The following is a 21187-nucleotide window of genomic DNA, read 5'->3' on the forward strand; positions in this document are numbered from 1 at the left end:
GGGTGATCCTCCACTGCTGGGGTCACTGACCCCTGGATCAAACAAGAAAATAAGAAAATTTTAGTGTTGGTGGTGTTTGTTTTGGAGACAGGAGGACCTATGCCACCTATGTACGTGATACATTCACCATTGGTTGAAACACAGCCTTTGAAAAAAACACAGCAGACGTACCCTTCTCCCCAAAATGCTGCAGACTGTTAACTACAAAGTAGTCTAAAAGCTCCACTGAAATGTAAATAAGGTGGTAATTTACAGATTTTTATTTTTCTTTTAATTACATAACAATTTTCATTTATATATTCCCAAGATTCAAGAAAGCAGGTTAGAGATACTGTGCTGGGGAGGGGGGGGTGGGGGGAGGGATGCATCTTCACCTTGGAAAGACAAAGGATGAATCAAGAATGTCAAGGGGTGAGGAAAATAGGGATAAAATACTTGAGAGATTCCACCAGATTACAAAACATTATTCTAATGTCTCCTTTAGTTTCATCAGTGTCACTTGATTTCAAATTGGTTTGCACTTCACCTGCTTATATGCATAATATTTACTTTCTGTTCCGTATTTTTTGGTTTCTTTACATCCTAATTTGTCTTTTGCTGCCTTCTTTAATAGCCTTCTTTAATATAAGTCCTTATAAAAACGAGGATGTTGTTCTCTTCTGAAGGTATCAGGGCACTTACAATAATCACCTTACCACCTTTATCGCTCTTCCTTTTTTTTTTTCCCCTAATTTTTATTTTAAACTACAGCCCTCCTGGGTGGTAGCTCATTAAAGGGTTTTGAAATTCTCATGCATCTCTTCTGCATGTGGGATTTGAGGAGGGGGGGACTTCAGAGAGACAGTAAGTACTCTCACATATTCTAATTGGCAGATAAGCTGTGATTGTTGAAGGAGAAAGAAAATTAAGACTGTCTGATTGTATAGATTTATTTCTTTAATGTCAAGGTGGTGGGCAGCTTCTCTTTTTTTCCTGTGTCACCCCTGTTATATTACTCTGTTGTTGTAGAACCAATACATTGGAAATAGATGTATGTGAAATTTCTGTGTAGGTACAGAACTGTAGATCTAAAGGAGAGATCATGTCACTCTTCCAAGGTAGGATTTCCTGGGTACACCGTTCCTGTGAGATATTTGTTTCATCCTGCATTTTTTTCAGTTTACAGTGACATAGACTCTTCAAATTCCCAGGGCAGTCTTTTTGCAGTCTTACCTTTTGACTGCAAAAATCCCCTACCCGCAGTATCTGTTCTCAATTATTCTTGCTGCAATTTAAATACATAGTACTTGCATTAGAGATGGGAAACATTATTCTTTTCCTGTTATGTCCCCATTCTGTCTTTTTCTTTTCCCCAGCAGCTTCACGTTGCTGTCTTGTGACTATCTGTTAGCCAGTAGAACTTCCAGATCCACTCCTGAAAAAGCAACTGACAGAATTTTCCCTTACTTGTATAGTGGTATAGTTAATTATTCCCACTATGCAAGTTGCCTTCCAGTTGCTGTTACTGAAGTTAATTCTAATTGTGAAGTCTACTCTATATTTCAAGAATATTTGAAATGTTAATCCTTTCCTCCAAAGTTCCTTCATTTGGGTTTTCTGTGGATTCAATACCATCCTAATTAATAATGAAAATCTTGATTAAGAGAGATCCATATAGAAAATGTCTCAACCCATCCATCCCTGGAGGTGTTCAAGGCCAGGTTGGATGAGGCCTTGAGCAACCTGGTCTAGTGGGAGGTGTCCCTGCCCATGGCAGGGGGGTTTGAACTAGGTGATCTCTAAGGTCCCTTCCAGCCTGAATCGTTCTATGAATCTGGTATGATTGTGAACTGCTGAGAGCTGCTCCCTGGGTGCTCTGTAGGAATTGCCTGCTTCAACCTATTGGATCCCTCCCATAGCTATTTTTCCTAGCCTGGGACAGAGTGTTTCTGCTCTGTTTACTGTGTTGTAGAAGGAAATCCGGCAGACTTGACCACATCTGTTCTTGATAAATCTATGGTGGCTACTGCTTGCCCCATTAGCTTCTCTATGCTTACCAGTTTATTTGAAAGGGGCTTGAAGTTAAACTGATGAGTCTGTAATTCTCCTCATCCTCCTCTGAAGGATGTTTGGCTTTTTCTAGGTTTTCAGTGTTTCAGCTGTGCTCAGCAACTTCTCCTGGTTACTGACAGTTACCTGTGTCAGATGAAGTTCAGCTAGCTTAACCTAATCCCTTTCTAGCAACTTCTTTTGCTGTTAGATTGCAGGTCTTTTTGTTATTGGTGGCAGTATCAATTGCACTGGCCACCTGCTTGCAATCAACCATTTCAGTGAAGACAGATGCAATGAGGAAAAAAACATTAAGCCTTAGGTCTCCTCAGCATCATCTGTCAATATCGTTCCCTCACTACTGCGCAGGGGAGCAACCTTTTCTTTGCTCTTCCTTTTACTGCTAATGCAATTATGCAGTGATTTATTGTTACCTTTAAAGCTCCCTGCTACTTTTGCTTCACATTGTGCCTTGGCCTTTCTGATTTTCTCCCTGTAGGCTTCTGCTTATCCATAGCAAACTGACCACATTTTGTATGTCTGTCTTCATGTGTCTTGAGCTCAGAGAACAGTCATATTTCAGCCAGCTGGCCACACATGTATGCATGGCCACATGTACACAGAAGACCAGGCAGAACTGTTAATATTGTTCTTTTAATGACTCAAAAAAGGTTAGTCTCCAGCCTTTCAATTTAAAAATTGCATTTACATAGCAGTCTTTCCTGAGTTGTGGGTTGTTTTGGGGTTTTTTTGTTGGGGGGTTTTTGTTGATTTTTTTTTTTATGATAAAGTTTTGAATGAAATGGAGGGGCAAATGAGGAAGAGAAGCTGTCTTGTTTACAAGTAACTGCTGGTTTTGCCCACGATATTCCATTGCCCACAGTGACCCTTTAGAATGATTTTCCCAGGGAAGCAGATGGCTTTGCCGAGAGGTGGCTGTAGCTGTGATAACTGACTAGCACTAATCATGATAAGAAAAGCTAAGTGTCATATGCCGGTTCAGAAAGAAATCACAGTAATGCCTATAATCAAGGTACCCTCATTAGAAGAGCAGTTGTCAGAAAAATTTTGCTTGGATCCAGACAAAGGTCAAAGGAAAATACAGGAGAAGACAAACTCCTGTGTTGACTTGATTGCCAAAAATTACAGAAAGGGCCATTAAATCCCTGAAGGCAGTTGAGGAGAGAGGGGGAGGAGGAACAGCAAGACCTGGCTTAGTTGCTGGCACACTGTGCCTGCGAGGTATTTTGTGCTAGTAAAGGAGGAGGGGACGCATTTGACAAGGTTTGGCTGCTGGCCAGCACACCCCCTGACCTCTTTATTAGAAATGGTATCTGGCAAAAATTGGGCCGAATGTGTTCATCCAGTCTGACTAACTTAGGCAGGCTGACTGACTTTGTAAATGTGTCATTATTTTTCTCTGTTTTCAATCCATCATCCCAACACGTGCCAGTCTGATGGCAGAAGAACTGAGAACTGGCAGCGGTGAGTGGCTTGTCACTTAGCTTCTGTCCTTACACAACGCTGTTTCTATCCTTAATAAACATTGTCAGCCATCTCACATATGTGGAACTGTGAGCATTCAATACGGATTTTGTAAATGAGTGAGCCTTGGTGGAAAAGACGAGGTGGATTTTCACTTGGGCAATAGCTGAATCCTGGCAGCATCAAGAGGATTAATTGAATTGACCTAGCCATTGCACACCAGAAGCAGCAGCCAAGTTTCTTTCTGCTTTTAGGGGAGGACACTGCTGCCATCACAGTGGTAAATGCCATGTACTAGCCATGAATATCCTTCCCATGCTGTGTTCATCAGTTAAAATAAGTGGGTGATTTTTTTTTGCAAGAATCCGAATCAGTAATGTGGAAGAACCTCACAAAGGAGACTGAAGCTTCCAAGGGATTTGGAATATATTTATGATTTCACTCCTAACACTGCATGAAATTAGGGTCAATGTCTTTTCTTCTGCCAACTTTGGTTATTTGCTTTTACTCACAACATCTCTGCCAGGACTACAGATTTGAGTTTTCTGTTGCTGGAAGAAGTTAAAATTTAGTTCAGAGAGAACGACTAAACACTTGGCTCAGGGTGGGATTGAGTTCTCAGATTAATATAATTATTTAGTATCTACATATAAACTGCATGTCTAAATGCCCTTTGCTGTCAAGGAAGGGGTTCTCAACACAGCTTGGGGAAGGGTTTGGCTTCACCTCAAAAGAACCATATTACAGATGCTCAAGTGAACTTCTCTCTAGACTCTGTGGGCAGCTGCCTGCTGTTGACAACATTGACCAGCTCTTCTGGGAGTCCAAAACATATGTCGACGCCTAAATGTAGGTGTCTAAATAGTAGTTGCCTTCATCTTTAAGCTGATTCTTTTTCACAGAGTTTTGGAGAAGGGAATGAGTTGGCTGCTGTTCGCTGGAGACAGCAGCACATGAGCTTTTCCCTTACTTTTGTGACCACCATTCCCTATGCGTAGGCATTGCTAGTACAATGGGTATGTCTATCATTACAGGATTAGCTTGCAGTGAAAAGCTCTTCTGACAATTATAGGAAGTTCTGCAGCTAACAATATTGTCATTTGAAGCAGTTATCATTAGCTTTTGAATTGAATGGCACACAAATGCACGAGGATAGTTTATACTTTGCTCAACATTATAATTTGAGTCTCAAAAGCACGACGGTACACTGTTGACATTTTCGGTGCTAACACTTCAGCAAGAAGGATTTAGAAACTTCTTGGGCATAGCTTTTGTGTTTTTAAAGGTTCACTTTCATTTAAACACTACAAAATTGATGAGCAGATTTTGCAAAATTCTTTGAAGATGAAAAGAGTTATGTGAATGCTGAGTGTTATTATTATTGTTAAGCCCTGGCAAAATCCATAGGAAGGCCATAAATCCTCAAAATTGGCTGATCTGAAATTTCAGGCGTATGCATTTTTAATGTGCCGTGGCACGAAGGAATGCAATTCAGGGAAGACAGCTCCACAGGCACGTCCACATTGTGAAGCTGAAGCGTTGTGGCCAAATGCTTCTTCAGATACTGGATGTCAATACTGGGGACGTTGCTGATTCGGGCTGAAGTACAGAGTAAATTCCAGGTTCTCATCTATGCTGCACAGTGTTCTTAAATAATCATTTTAATCTTTCCCACAATAGTCTGCACTGGCATTTCCTGTCTATGGACTTAATGCAGTGTATGCTAGCAAATGATTCAGGCTGTGTCATGCATGTGCACAAGGAAGAGGGCCAACATGAAAAACAACATTGCATTAAGTTTAGATTCCTATATAAAAAATTGTATTCAGAATTTAAGAAGCTGATATAATTGCAAAAGATGTCACTGGTCACTGTTATTCTTTTTTGAAGAATATGTCTGTGGGGTTTTTTCCTGGTCATTTCATAGATTCATAGAATGGTTTAGGTTGGAAGGAACCTTGATTATCATCTAGTTCCAAATCCCCTGCCATGGGCAGGGATACCTTCCACTAGATCAGGTTGAGGGACACCTTCTGCTAGCCTGGGTTGCTCAAGGCATCATCCAACTTGGTCTTGAGCACCTCCAGGGAGGGAGATTCTATGATCTCCATGAGCAACCTGTTCAGCCTCTCACCACCCTCACTGTAAAGAACTTCTTCCTAATATCCAGTCTGAATCTCCCCTTCTCAAGCTCAAAGCCTTTGCCCCTCCTCCTGTCACTACAAGACCTTGTATAAAAAGGCCCTTCATGGCTTTCTTGTAGGCCCCTTCAGGTACTGGAAGGCTTCTCTAAGGTCTCCCTCGAGCTTTCTTTTCTCCAGGCTCAACAGCCCCAACTCTCTCAGCCTGTGGCCATAGAGTAGGTTCTCTAGCCCTCTGATCATGTTCACGGCCGCCTTCTGGACCTGCTTCTTTAAGTTTGGAGGCATAGTTATGTTTGGCTCCTCCACAGGTTAACTCATGGAGGACTCCAAGCTGGAAGTGAAACCTGCTGAATGAGGAATCAAAAGCCCCAGGCTTTTTTTGGGCCTGCTTTTCCTTCTGTGTAGATATCTTCCAAGTGATTGCAGCTGGAACATTTCTGAATTACAGCTCTGTAGTATAGGACAGTGTAAAAAAAAATGTATTTTTATTTTTAAAATAGGCATTAAATTTGAAGTGGCTTTTGCATTTAAACCTGAGCCCTTCTTCACTGTAGGTTAAAGAGTTCTGGTTTGATGTTGCTGAAATTGTGGAGGAACATGCTGGCAGCTGAATAGTGTTACAGTATTCATTTTCATTTTTCCATAACAAAAGAAAAAGCAACCAGTAAAGAAAAGAGTTTTGTGCTTGCAAAATTGCAAGAGCAAACATTTATATTGGTTTAAGTTGAACTTTCTCACATTTCTTCTACTTTTGCGGGGTGGTTTTATTGGGGTGATTTTTGGTGGTTTTGTTTGGTGGGGGTGTGTTCTGTTTGGGGGGGGTTGGTTTGGGTCTTTTGTGTGTGTGTGTTTGTTGGGGGGGTTGTTTGGGTTTTTTGCTTGTTGGTGTGGTTTTTTGTTTGGGGGGGGGTTGGCTGGTTGGTTGATTTTGTTTGGGTTTTTTGGGTACAGTTGCTTTTCTTTCCACTGTGACTACATATGACTGAATTGTATGGTAATAAACACAAAAAGAGGAGTTAGGCCAAGGCAGAACTTGAGGGTTATAAATGAATTACTGAACCATCAATGTCGATGGCACTGGCTATTGAAAGGACTTCATCCATTCAGTGGTGTCTTTGGTCAGTACATGTAGGGTTTGGGAGGAATATGGGTCTTCCTATTGGTACCATCCTCCCATTCTCTTCTTTTGTTATGGCAATCTTTGTTAGCGTAGAAAGAACACATTGTTTGTGACTCAGTCTGATGAAGACACTTAAATTTAGATGTTCACCTAGCAGCTGAGAGCTGGGTTCACATACTTGATCACAGAGGTCTTGTGTCATTTTGAGTTATCACTGTCTCTGAGATATCAGCATGGGCCTGGCAGCTGTGTCAAGGACATACAGGAGACTTGCCTGGCAGCTGGAGGTGCAGCAGGATTACCTGGGGCATCAGGTGGCCATAGCCATTTGTGTTTGAGCAGCTAAATCAAAGCTGACCATACAAGTTCACAAGGAAGAGCTAAACAGCCTCAAAAGTGTCTGTAGAGTGACTCCTTTTGTGCTGGTACACACGGTGCAGCTGTGTAACTCTAGAATCTGCTGACTTACAGGTCCCTGAACTGTAAAGGGAGTCTGCACATGTACCTGGTGTGGCCTCACCAACTGCAGGCACCTCAATTCTGGTATCTTTAACTCCAGCCTGAATAAAACTCTTTTGTGTATCCCTTTTTTTAAAAAATATTATTATTTTTTTCCTGAAAGACTGATCTTGAACGGGGCTAAGTTCAACATTGCCAAAAATGTCAGCTACCTAGGTTTAAGGCTTTTCAGAAGAGACAAGACTCACTTTCAAAAGAGGCAGAGGCATTGAGTAGGATGCTCTTTTTAAAAGTTGGTGAAGAAGCTGTCTTTGGAAATGTCACATAACAGAGTCACACAGAGCTGTAGTCTGAAGGGATGGATATTGTCACACTGTAGCCATGGATGCATTAGATGAAAAAGCACATTTTAGTAATGGAGGGGAGGTGACAGCAGAGTGCTTCATTTTGCAGTGATGACAGAGCAATGCAATGGTCTGGGGAGGAGACGGTGTTGGGGGTGGGGTTTCAGTTCCCTGTGCATGTATGTGTGATACATCTAAAATGCCAAAGAAACTTTGAAGCCCAGATCAAATTTAGTAATAGCTTTGTGTGCTTTTGAAAATATGACCTGTGCTAAATTTGCATTTGTCATGTTCCTAAATGGCCTCTGGTTGATCTGTCATGCAGTTAAACAAGTGCACCTAGAAGCAAAGCCCCAGCACAGCATCACCTTGCATTTGTAAAGTCGACATAAGGCACGTGTTGGTACTTTCTGAGCAGAAGCTGCCTTCTTTTGAGAGATGCCAGATTCAGTTTGTTTAAATTTTAAGCAAACCATGTACGTTGTTAATGGTTCATACAAGAATCTACTTCTTTTGCTTTACTGCATGCATGCATACATAAATATGTACATGTGTGTCCTATCCTTACAAAATCCCTTAATTCTACAAGAAGTATGATTTTTGTAGTACTTGGGCAAAGAAAGATTAAAATTCTTCTCTGAATGCAGTAATTAGAACCATTAGATCTGTTTTGATCTGCTTTAGTGGGGTACATGACAGTATGGCTGGTGTCAGGCCATTCTCAGACAGGACAGGTGCAAGCATGAAACAACAGGTGAACTCTGCTTGCCACCAGGTCTGGCTCGTCATATGTACCTTAATAATGGAGCAAAAGACAGCGGATGATCAGACTTCTTCCCTAAATAGCAGTGTTGATTGTGGCATTGCTTTGATCTAGGCTTCAATATTCGAGGTAAACCTGAAAGTCCATGGCAAACTGAAACTGGAAGCATTTCTGTCGTGTTCATTCATTAAGATGGGTTACCTGACCTCTCTGCTAACTGCTGCTTTCAAGGAATTGGGGGGGGGAAATTAGTTTCAGCCTTCTTTTAATTTTTCAGAATTCAAGCAAAAACTCGAGAATTTCGAGAGAGGCAAGCTCGGGAACGTGACTATGCAGAGATCCAGGATTTTAACCGGATGTTTGGCTGTGATGCAGACACAATGTACTCTGGGATTGCCTCCTATGACTCTCCAAACAGCGGCACGGCAGCGCTCAACAGCCGGCCGCAGAGCCCGAGGGAGGGGCAGACCGTGGAAGCTCTCTACGCCCAAGTGAAGAAACCACGGAATTCAAAGTCTTCACCTGTAGACAGGTAGGCACCAGACATCAATCAATACACTTTCAAAATCTGCCCTTGTAATGCTTTTGTCATGGGGGATGACTGCACATCAATGGAAAGTCAGAACTGCATTTTTATTAATGGCTTTTTAAAAGCCAATGTGTAGAGAAGTGTTGAGCTCATGCAAATCAAACTAGGATGAGAAAGTTACTTTCTGCAGAGCAACTGCTTTTCTTCTTGTTCTTCAGAGGGTTTGGAATTTTAAGACTTACTGTTTGGTATCACTCAAATTAAATTCAAACTTGCAACATCATCTGGTTTGTGTATCAGAGCTCTATAACTGATACAGCCATTGACCACAACATTGCCAACCTAGCCACAGCACACAAAATCTCTGGAAAGTTTTTGTTAAAGAAAAAGTGGGTGAAAGCATACCTGGAATCTAGTCCTGCTGTAGTCCTGAACTTCAGTCTAACAGGTTGAGGTTTTTGGTTACATATAGACCAAATGAGTAAAGTCCAGGTTTGACTCTTGAGTTACTTTCTCTTCTCAGGCTATAGCTTATGATTTATGCTCTTCCTGTGGTTGCATTATCTGAACTGTGTCATGCTTTGTTTTGTGCTGAACTGGGCAAAAAATACAGGTTCTGTTGAGAGTTTTGAGTTCACTTGAAAACCCGAAGCGAAAACAGGCATGTAAACTAACACAAACTAGAAATAACCAAAGGCAAAATTCACAGCTTTTTTGTACTTTAACAATGAAAATACATCTGTTTTCTTGGCTAACATTTATGGTCTTGCAGTTCTGCATTTTCTCAGCTTTACAAAAACGAACACTAAATGCCTACTGGTGCAGGAGGTCTCATTACCTCATTCAAAGGTTATTAATTTAGCTTGTATAAAAACCACTCATTGTTTTGTTTTCTACCCCAGTCTTTCCAGAAGGAGAAGACTTGACTTCCAGGTAAATGAGCAAACCAGTGTCTTTAGTCGCAGTGTTTGAGAACCTGAGGACTTGCAGTCATCTTGCATATTCTCTTCTAGGTGGTAACAGAGTAATTTGTATTTGGTCTTAAGGAAAGTGGTTGCCATTCAGAGTTCAACTGCTTGTCTAAAACTCTTTTTAACTGAGGATTGAGACTGGTGTGTTCAACCCTCCACCAGAGCTATTTTGAAAAGTTCCTTTACACAGTATTGGTAGAAATATATCCTCTAACATGACAAATCAGAAAATCCCAGATGCATTTAGTGACAGATAAGTTGTTACTAAAATTCAGGGGTGCAGCTTTTTTCTTTTCTCAAGCACACTCTTCTCTTGTATTGCACTGTGTAAAAACTCTGCTTTTCCTGTTAAAGAAACATCATTTATATGTTGTGGAACTCTACATTATTTCAGTGAAGGAAGCAAAGTATTTTTGTAAGATAGCTTTATCTGTGCCCTTGAAATTTTATATTCCTTAGTCTTATACTGGCTGGTGTTGGTATGCCCTGGTGCCTGACACTTCGGTACTGTGGTGCCTTTGGAGATGGAGATAGCTTGGTTGGATTTGGCTGCCACATGGTGACTCTCAATGGCTGTTTTGTTAGACCAAAGGCAGTGTTTCATTCTGGAGTTGAATGGCATCCATGTCATATCAACAAAAAAAAAAGTTCTTTGATGCAAACCTGGCACGGTGAAATATAAGACCTGTGTGACCTAGCTAACTGTGTGATTGCTGATAAAAGAGCCGGGAGAGAGTGAGTAAAGCTGAAGGGAACGGTGTGCTGAGGGAATCTGATGTTAATCATATGGGTTGGACTGAAGAGCAGTGTGGTAGTTCTGCACACTCAGGCTGTTCCTGGAACATGGAGAGCCCTGTCTGTCTGAGCTGCATCACGCTGTGACAAAAGGAAAAACCCAGTGCACACAATGGGATTGAGCAGAGGAAGAAATGCAAGTTGGAGACTAGAAATGGGGCAAGAAAAGCTACCCCTCTCCCTGTGATAAAGGAGGGACAAATTCAGCAAGAATCACCTGGAAGGAATAGGTAATTCAGATGGAAAAAGATTATTACTTGTTATGAATGTGCTCTGAGATGCTGGTTTGGAGGACTGAGGCATGAAGGTGACTTGTGTATGCAGTTTGCTTTCCTCTGTCCTCAATTTGTTAACAGCCGAACGGTGGAGCTGGTGAATCCCACTCAGCTCCAGAAGACCTTTTGGGGAGTGTTCATAGAATCACAGAATCACTCTCAGGCTCAAATTTAACTGTCCCAGGTGTCATATTTATACCATGGGCCCATCACTGAGAGAGCACACCCTCTGCTTTGGGCACAGAGGGCATCAGCTCTGAGGCAGCAGCCTTCAGTTGTCCTTGAGGTGTGTCAAGGACATCTGAGAGCTTGACTCTGTGCAATATCACTGCTGAGTTATCTTTCCAAGGCTGCTCTGTGTTTTACAAACTGTATCTCAGTTGTATTAAGAAAGTTTCATCTGAGCATCATTTGAAGAAATAGTTGTGGCCTTGTGGGTCTGAGTTATTTGTTAACTGTTGTTTCTCCATCTGTTGGATAGCTGGTTCCTCATCTCATGCACATTGCAATTTGTTTCTTGCTGTCCTTTTCCAGCAGTGAGACCTTCCTCCTTCACTTGACTTCTCCCACAATGTCCTTTTCTACACCTAGCATCCAACTGCCTCTTCATGAGGCTCTTCTCCAGGGAGTTCTCTTCTCTGCATTTATCCTGAAAATGTTGCAAGAAATTTGAGGAGAAATAGCTGGCTGCAGTTCTGCATCCTCAAAGTGTTGCTTACATTGGTGTTCACCTGTGGTGAGGGTTATTTTTGGTGTGTTTTACCCTTTTGCCTGCCATCCTTTCCTTTCCTCTGGACATTTCAGAGGTTATCTAAATAGAAACAGTGGCTTCCAGCCTTTGTGAATGGGGAGGGAAATCACTCACAGCGTGTTACCCTTGTGCTGAACTGCCAGGAGCTGGTAATGGCCAGGCTGTCTCAAATCTTCAGCACGTTGATATTAAAAGCAGCATTGTTTATATGGGAAATGTTATTTCTATTACAGTTTTGTGCTTAGTGCCAAACAAAATTTGACATTTAAGTATGTCCAAAAGGTTATTTAACAGTCTCTTACAAGGAAGCCTATAACAAAGTGTCCCATAACAGTTTGCATACCATTCCTGAACACTTATGACAAATTTCTCGTTAACTTGCAAGAGAATTATTGCTTCTGTGTGTGAGGCCTTGTCAGGGTTTGTTTTGCTTTAATATTCCTTCAACTTCTTATTTTCATCAACACTACAAACCCACTGATGTGAGGTTAACTGTGTGGAGGCACATGAATGGTAACAGAGTGGAGGACAAGTATGTGAACTGCTCATCAGACTATCAGACCATTTTATTTTGGTCCTTTTTCGAAACGTTAAGGATGTTAGAGGACAGCAATTGCAGTGCTACTGCCAAGCTGTCAGGCACAGGCTCCCCAAGTTGTTTTGTAACCTAGCTTGAAACCAGCTTTAAAGACAAGCCTGTTGCTTCATTCTTCTTCATTGATGTGCACAAAACAGCAAGAACAACGTGGTTAATTCTTAAGTAGTTTGTCCATCCATTTCTCTAAATCAGAAAGTGGATTGTATAATGCCGAAATGCAGCAAAGGAGAAAGAAATGTTAACTTACACATTGGAGACTCACATACCTGTATAAGTGGCCTTGCTTTATCACAATGGTGATTAAAAAAACCCAGCTATAAATACTAAATTTTACACAAAGTTATCTTTGCAGAACTCTAAACTGTTTTAGAATTGTTTTTATGCAGATTTATGGTGCATCAGAGTTGAATAGTTGATGGATTTTGGGGGATCTGTGTGTGTGTGTGGTTGGTTGGTTGGTTTTTTTCTGTAGTAGCTATTATTAGTTAAATATGTAGTAGAAATAGGAGTGGTTCTTTGTTTTGGGCTTCTTACATAATCCACCCATGTGAGTAGCTCCAGTGAATCCTGAAACACTTTAATTTCCAGTTACACCAGTCATGGCAAGTCTCTCCAGTAGCACTGAAAAAATGCTCTTTTCTGTTCTTGAAGCTAGAGAATTAAAGCATATTCTCTTTCTTAACAGAGGAAGAGTTTATGGTTCAGAAGAAATGGAGCTCTAGCAATAAATAAGCAATTCAAATCTGCTGGGAGTGATTGGTGATTGGTATAGCTGCATACACATCAGCTCCCCTTGCAATGTTAGCTCCATCCTGTGTATTGCTAGCTTACAGACAGGCTGCTGAGGAGTTTTTCACTTCATGTGTTAGGCATTAATGGAGTGAAACCAAAGTGGAATGTATAATCTGTGTTTATTTTACAATGCAAGAAAGAAGTATCTTGAGAACAGTGTTCTTGTGGATAAGGCTTTTAACTTAGCTGAAAAATCTCTCTAGTATGTTTTGCATCCTACAGAATAGAAGCTGCATGAGTGATCAATGTTTTTCATGTAGATGACAATGATGCTATACAATGGGGTTTGATAGTGATCACCTGACATCCATAGCTGAGCAGTAGGTAGAAAGACAACTCCTAATGGACATTTACTGGCTGTCAGTCTGCAATCATTTCCCACCAAGAGTGCATTGTCCTGAAATATAATTGAAATAAAATAGGCACTGTGCTGCTGTAAATCTAAATAGCTTGAAAATAGTAGGCTAGGCTCCTCCAGCTTGCTGAGGACATTTTAATGGAAACATAAATACCATAATCATATGCTTTTTGCATGCATTTTGCCATTAAACAGAAAAAATGCTTATTTGAGGAGGGAGACCTCTATGAACTGGTTTCTTTTCTATCAAAAGTGGAATCAAGTTGTGTCAAAGGAATATTTGGGACTGAATGTAACCCCACTTGCTTTAACTGTCATCTGTTCAGTTCAAAGAGGCAATACTCTGTTTTTAAGGCCAGGTCACATACTTTGCTTGCTGCTTTTCCAAAAAGCAGGGGAGAACATTTTATTAAGATGTTAACTTTTATTCACTCGGTAGTATCTTTGTGCTTGAATTGGCATGAAAGTAATGAATGCTGGGAAATGGAGAGAAACACTCTAATATAATACAGGAATATGTAAAAAAAAAGAGAAATAAGCAGACCCTATCTTTCTAGTGTGTGTAAAATAACTCTTAGCAATAGCTGAATGGGTCACAAAAGCTATGCAATACTATATTGCCATGCCTGGATAAATATTTGTTAAAAAAACAAGGTGCTTGTGCAGCTATATTAAACTTCTTTATTAGTAATGTTAGTCACAGGAATGCTCTTAAGTCTGTGGGATCATTTGTGCACAGGAATCTGAGCTTACTGCAAGGCCCAGCAGAGATGGAGATAGGAGCGATGCATCCTGTAAATGCTAGAATATTTCTTGTTGCTTACATGAAGAGATTTTTTTTTTGATGGTTCTCAGGGGTTGACTTGAAGACTGCTGTCATGAAGGGAAAGGCCACTGCACTGTAAACCATCTAATCAATGACATTTAAAACCTGCAGAGCTGTGCAGAAGGCTAATAACCTAGATTGAGTAAGATTATGAGTAAGCTCTTCCCTTGTACTTCCATTTACTTCTTTTTGCTGATGTGGAAGCATTCTCCTATGCCTGGATCCCTTGTTCTTCATTGTTTATCACCCTCTGCCATCAGAGCCCTACAGATGACATACTACCAGGGGAAGGTAGAACTCATGTGGATGAATGGGCCATGAATACTTGATTAGGCTGAAAGCATTTCGGAGCAGGGACCTCCTCCCTAAATAATCAGTGATGTTTGGGAAATTAATAATAATAGGTTTTAAATGCTTATCTTCCAGAGAGTGTCCCCCTTTACTGGCCTGGAAAATGGCACATATGCCATTATGGGATAATCAGACTTTCCAAGACAGCCCGCTGGAGAGCAGTGGGTTAATGAACTATTTGCAGTGCTTTAACATATAAAACTGAAAATAATACTTGGGAATCATTGTGGTATTTTAACTCCTCTGTCTGTGATAACCCAGAGAAGGATTAGTTATAGCCTCTGTGAGACTCTTCATGGGGTTTAATTTTACTTTAGCACTAACACATTGGGTCTTTTTGTTCCTCTACCCTTCATCCTATAAGCCAGTAATCCTTGCCCCCAGGACTGCCTAAAAATTAGCTTGGTCCCTCATAGACTTGTGTATTTAGAACCCAATAGACACAATTAGAATTGCCATTTTATTATCTGAGGTTCCTTGTTTTCTTTTGTTCTTCCATCTTGATAGAATATAAGACAAGTTTTAATATAAATTCATGAGGATTTATGTAGGCTCCCTATTGTGAAAGTATGCAATTGCACTCCTGTGTTTGGGTTACCACTTTGGTGGAGTAAATGGCAGACTTAAAGTGAACTCTATTCAGCTCTCTCATTTTAATGACTTGAAAGTCCTGGGGTTTTTTGGTTGGGTTCTTTTTTTTTTTTCCTGAATAGATACCAAGCACTGATACTGTTGTGAGAACCACGTCTGTCACCATTTACCACAGCCACAGCCTCCCTGAGACCCCAGTGGGTTTGCTTCCTCTCCCCTCCAGTCAGCTTGCTGTGTAATCTGGAGTGTGACAGCTATTTGTTTGTTTTTACAAAAGCAGCCTGAGTTAGTACCTCTACAAAGGGCTGCAGTGGGAAAATGCACAGAAAGATAAGAGAGAGGTGAACTTCCCACTCTGGGTTACAAAGGGTGCACAGGCAGAGCTGGAGGGAGTGCTGTGTGTTCACTGAATCCTGTCTCTCTTGCTTGATAAAACTAAATATAATATCAGAAGTTAGGTCTTTAACATAGAATAAAGGATGAAATGACAAATATTAATGAATTTGTTATTTATGTTCTTCTCACACTGGAGGACCTTGAAGAGGGTTTTGTTCTGTTCTATTCTAACAAGTGGTAACTCCTTCACAGATGAGACAAACTATATTTAACTGCATTGTTTATCCTCATGGCCAGTCCTGGGTTTTTATGCGGCTTAAAAAGCATCCTGCTTACAGTCCAAGGGGTTTATCACTGGCAGAAGCAGTGAGGTCCTAATAGTGTGGGGGAATCCTCTGCAGTATATTTTAAGAAGGAAAGTAACATCACTACCTCTTTGGGAGGTGGAAGGCAGTTCCTTCTAACATCTTGTAAACTCATTGAATGAGTGCTTAGGGAATGTGCCATACTGGCAACCCTGGAAAATGAGAAATTGCTGAAAGATCTCATTTCAGTTTGGTCTTGGCTGGAAAGCTGAAAACCACCCCAGCACTCAGAAACAGTGTATGTTACTGCAGCCTTACACTTCATAGCATATTGTTAATGAAGTGGTTTATAAGGTGTCTGAAATCTTGTTCCTTAAGGCTCAAACACTATGATGTGAGACATTAGAAAGTTTCTTGAATGACTTATTTGATATGATGATGTATTTCTGGAAAATGTTGTTCTAACATCAGGCTTACTTGCCATGATTTTTTAGATTTAAAAATACTAGTGACATTTAAATAGCTTTGCAATCTGATGCATTCATAGAAATCCTTTTTATATGATGGATATATGAAATATATCCATGATGTGAAGACTGAGAGAATTGGGCTGTTTAGTCTTGAGAGGAGAAGGCTCAGAGGGGATCTTATCAACATCTATAAATATCTGAGGGGTGGGTGTTGAGATGAAGGTGCCAGGCTCTTTTGCATGGTGCCCAGTGACAGGACAAGGAACAATAGGTACAAGCTAGAACACAGGGAGTTCCACCTCAACATGAAGAGACAGTTCTTTACAGTATGGGTGACAGAGCACTGGAACAGGCTGCCCAGAGCGTTTGTGGAGTCTTCTTCTCTGGAGACTTTCAAAACCTGCTTGGGTATGTTCCTGTACAGCCTGCCCTGGATGACCCTGCTTTGGCAGGGAGGTCAGACTCAGTCTCTGGAGGTTCCTTCCAACCCCTACCCTTCTGTGATTCTGTGAAATGTTATTACAGTAAACAGATCACATATTTCTAATGGATTGGTAATTTCATCTGCCCAGAGTTTAGATGGTGACATAAGACTTAATTTAGGAAAGAAAAAGCAAAGGAGATTTTCCTTCTTTTTAATTTTTGTGTATAGTTTTGTATCAATAATGCATGGCACACCTGAGTTGCATCACATTTGGTAACTGAATGTCTTCTTTGTGCCACAATTCAGTCTCGATTACAGCCTTCCCTCATTCCAAGGTTTCCCTTTAAAAGCAAGCGCAGTACGAACTGGGATGAGAGGAGACTGTAGAATTTCTACTACCAACATTTTAAAAAGCAGTTAGAATTTGTGCAACTTCAAGGGATATGAGAACTGACGTCCTTCAGACTTCTCATTTCCACTTATCTTTGGGGAAATGAATTTATTTGCAGAAGATGGCAGTACCCACAGTAACAGGCCTTCTAGGTAGTAGGAGTGATTGTCCTAAGAGTGCTCTGACCTGACAGACAAAGGAGACAGAAAATAGTAGCATCAGTCTTTTTAGCTCCTGAGACAGTTCATGGCTCATTAATAGCTGTAGCGTGTATTACTGGATATTATATGCTGCAAAGGGAACAAGCAGAAGCTGCCTGTCATTACCTTGTAATTGTGTTAGCAAATAAACTGTAAAAAAAAAAAAAGATAGAAAAAGGAAATTGAAAGAGAAGGCTGAATAATGTGTTTGGTTTTGTACATCATCTTAAACTGTGCTGTGTCTGTTTGCTTAAGATAAACTCTCTATACATTTGCTAAAATGTGGTCAAATTAAAGCACCCCATTTCTAAGGATTGCTAAATGCCCATCAAGGAATGGAAAGATGCATTGAAGCTATTTTAATTAGCAAAGTGTGATTTAAAGGTTGCTAAAATCAAAAAGAGCCTATTCATTTTTCATCAATAATAATTTTCCTTAATATTTCATCAAAACCTGCTGATTTGGAGACCACCTTCTGGGCTTTGATTCATTATGACTGCAGACATAATTTAATTTCCCCCCCTTTCTTCATTCTGTGATACGCTCTTTCATCTTTGAGACATTGTTAAGATATTTCTAACATTCACAGATTACTAATTGATCCAACTTTTTTCAAACTGTACTTAAGGCAGAGGCTTCTTTTCTGTGGAAGCAATTTTCCATGCATTTGCTTTTACTAAAGTTTTCTTCCAGTTTTCTTGATAAAGAATAATTTCACTAAAAATTCCAGACAGTAAAGGTTTTATATATGGCAAGGGAAGCAAAAAATACTAGAGAGATGATAAATTAAGAGAGTTAGTACAATCGGTAAGATTGCACAGTCACTGAATTAGGACTTTGTAACTCATCTAAAACTAACTTGGAATTAAAACAGTGCTCTAAGTAATGTGTTGGGGTTTGTTTTTTTTCCCAAGCCTTTGGGGGATCATGAAGGAAAGCAATTATAGGAATTTATGCAATGGCATTATGTTAAAGGATGTAGAATTAAAAGAAGTGATTCCTTTCACTTTGGTAGTGCTCTTCAGCTAAGTTTTATCTACATTATCATACTCTGGTAATTTCTAGTCCCAAAATGCATTTGTGTTACTATTTTAAGCTGAGATTCATAACCTGTTTCTTCTTGTAAGGTCTCCCTGTAGAGCAGTATCCAGGAAACCTCCCATTCAAGTACCATGTTAAACAGCCAATGGTTGGTTACTTGGCTTCAGCAGAACGTAGTGGACTGAAGCAGTCCAAGTGCTGTGGACTGTACCCTGATCCTTTTCTGTGGGTGGCTGGAGAAAAGTCACAATCTTTATTTTCATTTGCTTCTCTCTCACCCCTGAAAAGCCTTTCACACTCCATGGATGTGGGTGGTGTCCATTCTCTGCACTCACTGTGATTTAGGGCAGAGCCATTTGTTTTTTCCTTTCCTGCTTCTAGCCATTTTCCACAGTCCAGTCTAATTACCTTTTTTTCTTAAAGGAATGTCCTCTAGGTCTTGCTTAGATGGTCAGAGCTAAGTTGCTGTTTGTCCTCTTAAGCCACATTCAACAGTTCATGCAGACTGAATTTCATTAGCTTTCATTAGTTGCACTATTCTGATGCAGTTAAAATTGCTGCAGCTTAAGAAGTTGGAATTTAAGAGGAAAATAGGTAAAACCAAGATAGCATTTAGTGTCAGGAATAATCCTACTTTATTTGAACTCATGCTTATGTTTTCTATATTCCTACTGAGACTCAGATGCCTCCATTTATGTAGCATGCGCTATGTGAGCGTGTGTCCACATTCAGCAGAGCAGATACACTTGCAGAGTGAGGTGCAGATGCATTAATGTCTTAGCTGTGACAGGATTTTCATGTGTGCATGTTTATTTCTGCCTGTGTGCACTTATATTTAAAAAATAAAAATCTCTACAATTTCTCTGCTTCAGAGGAAGTGACCTCCAGAGCTCATCTAGTCCAACCTTGTGCTCAGCGCAGCTTCGATTGGGACAGGCTGCTTCAGTGCTTCAGTTGTATCCTCCTCTGAGGAGGGAGGTTTCATTCAGCTCCCTGGGTGCCTTTTCCAGTATTTGACCAGCTTCTTGCTATCTGAATTAAAAAACAATAATGCAAAAGCAAAAAGAAAAGCCTTCTCATATCAGATTTTCCCACCCTATAGTTTGTATTCATTTTGTCTCATCCTTTCGCTGTGCGGCTCTGGTGCACATCATTTTGTATAAGATTTGGAATCTGAGAAAGACCAGGCTCCATTTTTTTCAGGCATCAGAAGAAATTTGTAAAATAATAAGAATTGCCTCACCAAATCATACTTCATTTTTCACATTGACCTTTTCCTGGAAGCATTGCCAAAGTTGGCTTTTTTCCTAAATCACCTCTTGTATTTCAGGGTTACACTTGGGTATGTGGCTTGCCTCCCACTAATTATTTGGAATACATAACATTGTCTTTTTCTCCACTGCACTACCCAAAACATAAAGAAAAAGGTTGAGGATAAAGTATAACTCTTCATTCCTCTTGAAATTTAGGGAGCTGCCTTTTCTCTTTTATTTCATATGTTTGTCATTGTGCATACCACATCACCCCCACCAAAAATCATGCATCATACAGAACCTTTAGGAAACAACTCGGGCTTGTGTGCTGTTGGACTGGATATGCTCCTTCTACATAACTAGTTCTGGGGTTTCAGTTTGTCTCTTTCTGTGGGTGGAGAATTATGTTGCTCTCTTGCATGGGTAGGAATGCTAATGTGTAGGACCTGCCACTCTGACAGCTTCTGTTCTGCTGAAGGATTTTCAGCGTGTCTCTTTTAGTGCAGAGGTTCTGCAGCTCGTTTGCAATGTTTCCTGGACAGGAGAAATCCCAGCTCAAAGAGAAATGATACTGTGTTGCAGGGCATTGTGAAACAGGCTTCCAAGCATTTCTGGAAGCCCTGCTGACCTGCGTTCATTCATGAAGTAAAATTTGCAGATGGCAAGTGCTGTGGCATTGCAGGAAAGGAGCCTCAGGAGAAATGGATGCCTCCTGCAGAGCTGAAGGACTGCACTGAAGGAGAGGGAGGGAGTAGTGAATCACCTCACCTGCAGAGATCAGGAATGTGGCAGGATGGTGAGTAGGGAGAGAAAGTTGCCTGCTGAGCTTGCTGTGACAAAGGGTAGCAAACTATTCTCTCTCTGTAAAAAAAAACAACAAAACTCAACAACAATGAAAACACAAGACAAAATAAACCAAAAAACCCAACAAACCCACAAAAACCAGAAACCATAAAATCCCAAACTCAAACAAGCACATAAGCACAGATGAGGCAAAGGATGGTTTATACAGGATTATCTTTCATCTGGATAATAGATTTGCAAGGACCCTAAAGAACTTTGTTACCTTTCATGGGGACTTGTAGTCAATGCAAGGACCATTTCACAGCTGATCCCCTCGCCATTCCCTGCACTGACAAGCAGCCACCTGTGCAGTGAAACACTGCTGCTGTTTGACTGCATGTAAATTGGGGCCAGAGAGTGGAGACAAGCCAGGAGAGTCTAGAAGGAGGAGAATTTAAGTAAAAAAGCCATGAGCTGGAACATGGCCAGGGCATCAAGGCTAACACCTGTACACTTGTGAGAAGTACCAGGTGATACTCGTCCAAAAAACATTTTCTACAGAGGTACAGAAAAGACATTGTTAGTCACTTGGTCTGATTCCCTCCAGACATGGAATTGGTTCCTGCTGTGGTTTATTCCACCACTGGTGAAGTGTGTATTCAGTCCCCATTTGAAGTGGAGTTTGTCCACCAGCTTTATGTGGAGAGATAACCTACTCTTCTTCTTTATGGCTCTTGTTTGAGAAGACAATTTCCTGATATTTTTATTTTATCACCTGTGTTTTCTCTTGAATGTGCTAGGGCA

The 21187-nt window shown here is 40.6% G+C and overlaps 1 protein-coding gene across 14 annotated transcripts in view; it reads left to right on the top strand.

The window, feature by feature from the left end:
* PARD3 (par-3 family cell polarity regulator) overlaps nt 1-21187 on the top strand; it is a 426698-nt gene that overhangs the window by 317937 nt on the left and 87574 nt on the right. For 10 of the 14 annotated variants that reach the window (XM_009896928.2, XM_054171475.1, XM_009896929.2 and 7 more), the window contains one exon: nt 8621-8875. In XM_009896928.2, coding sequence (XP_009895230.1) covers nt 8621-8875 — 255 coding nt within the window. Of the gene's footprint in view, nt 1-8620; nt 8880-21187 lie in introns of those variants that run through there. The other 4 variants (XM_054171479.1, XM_054171482.1, XR_008462802.1 and 1 more) reach the window with 3 other exon arrangements.

The sequence above is a fragment of the Dryobates pubescens genome, chromosome 21, assembly GCF_014839835.1.
Source record: "Dryobates pubescens isolate bDryPub1 chromosome 21, bDryPub1.pri, whole genome shotgun sequence".
Classification (NCBI taxonomy): domain Eukaryota; kingdom Metazoa; phylum Chordata; class Aves; order Piciformes; family Picidae; genus Dryobates; species Dryobates pubescens.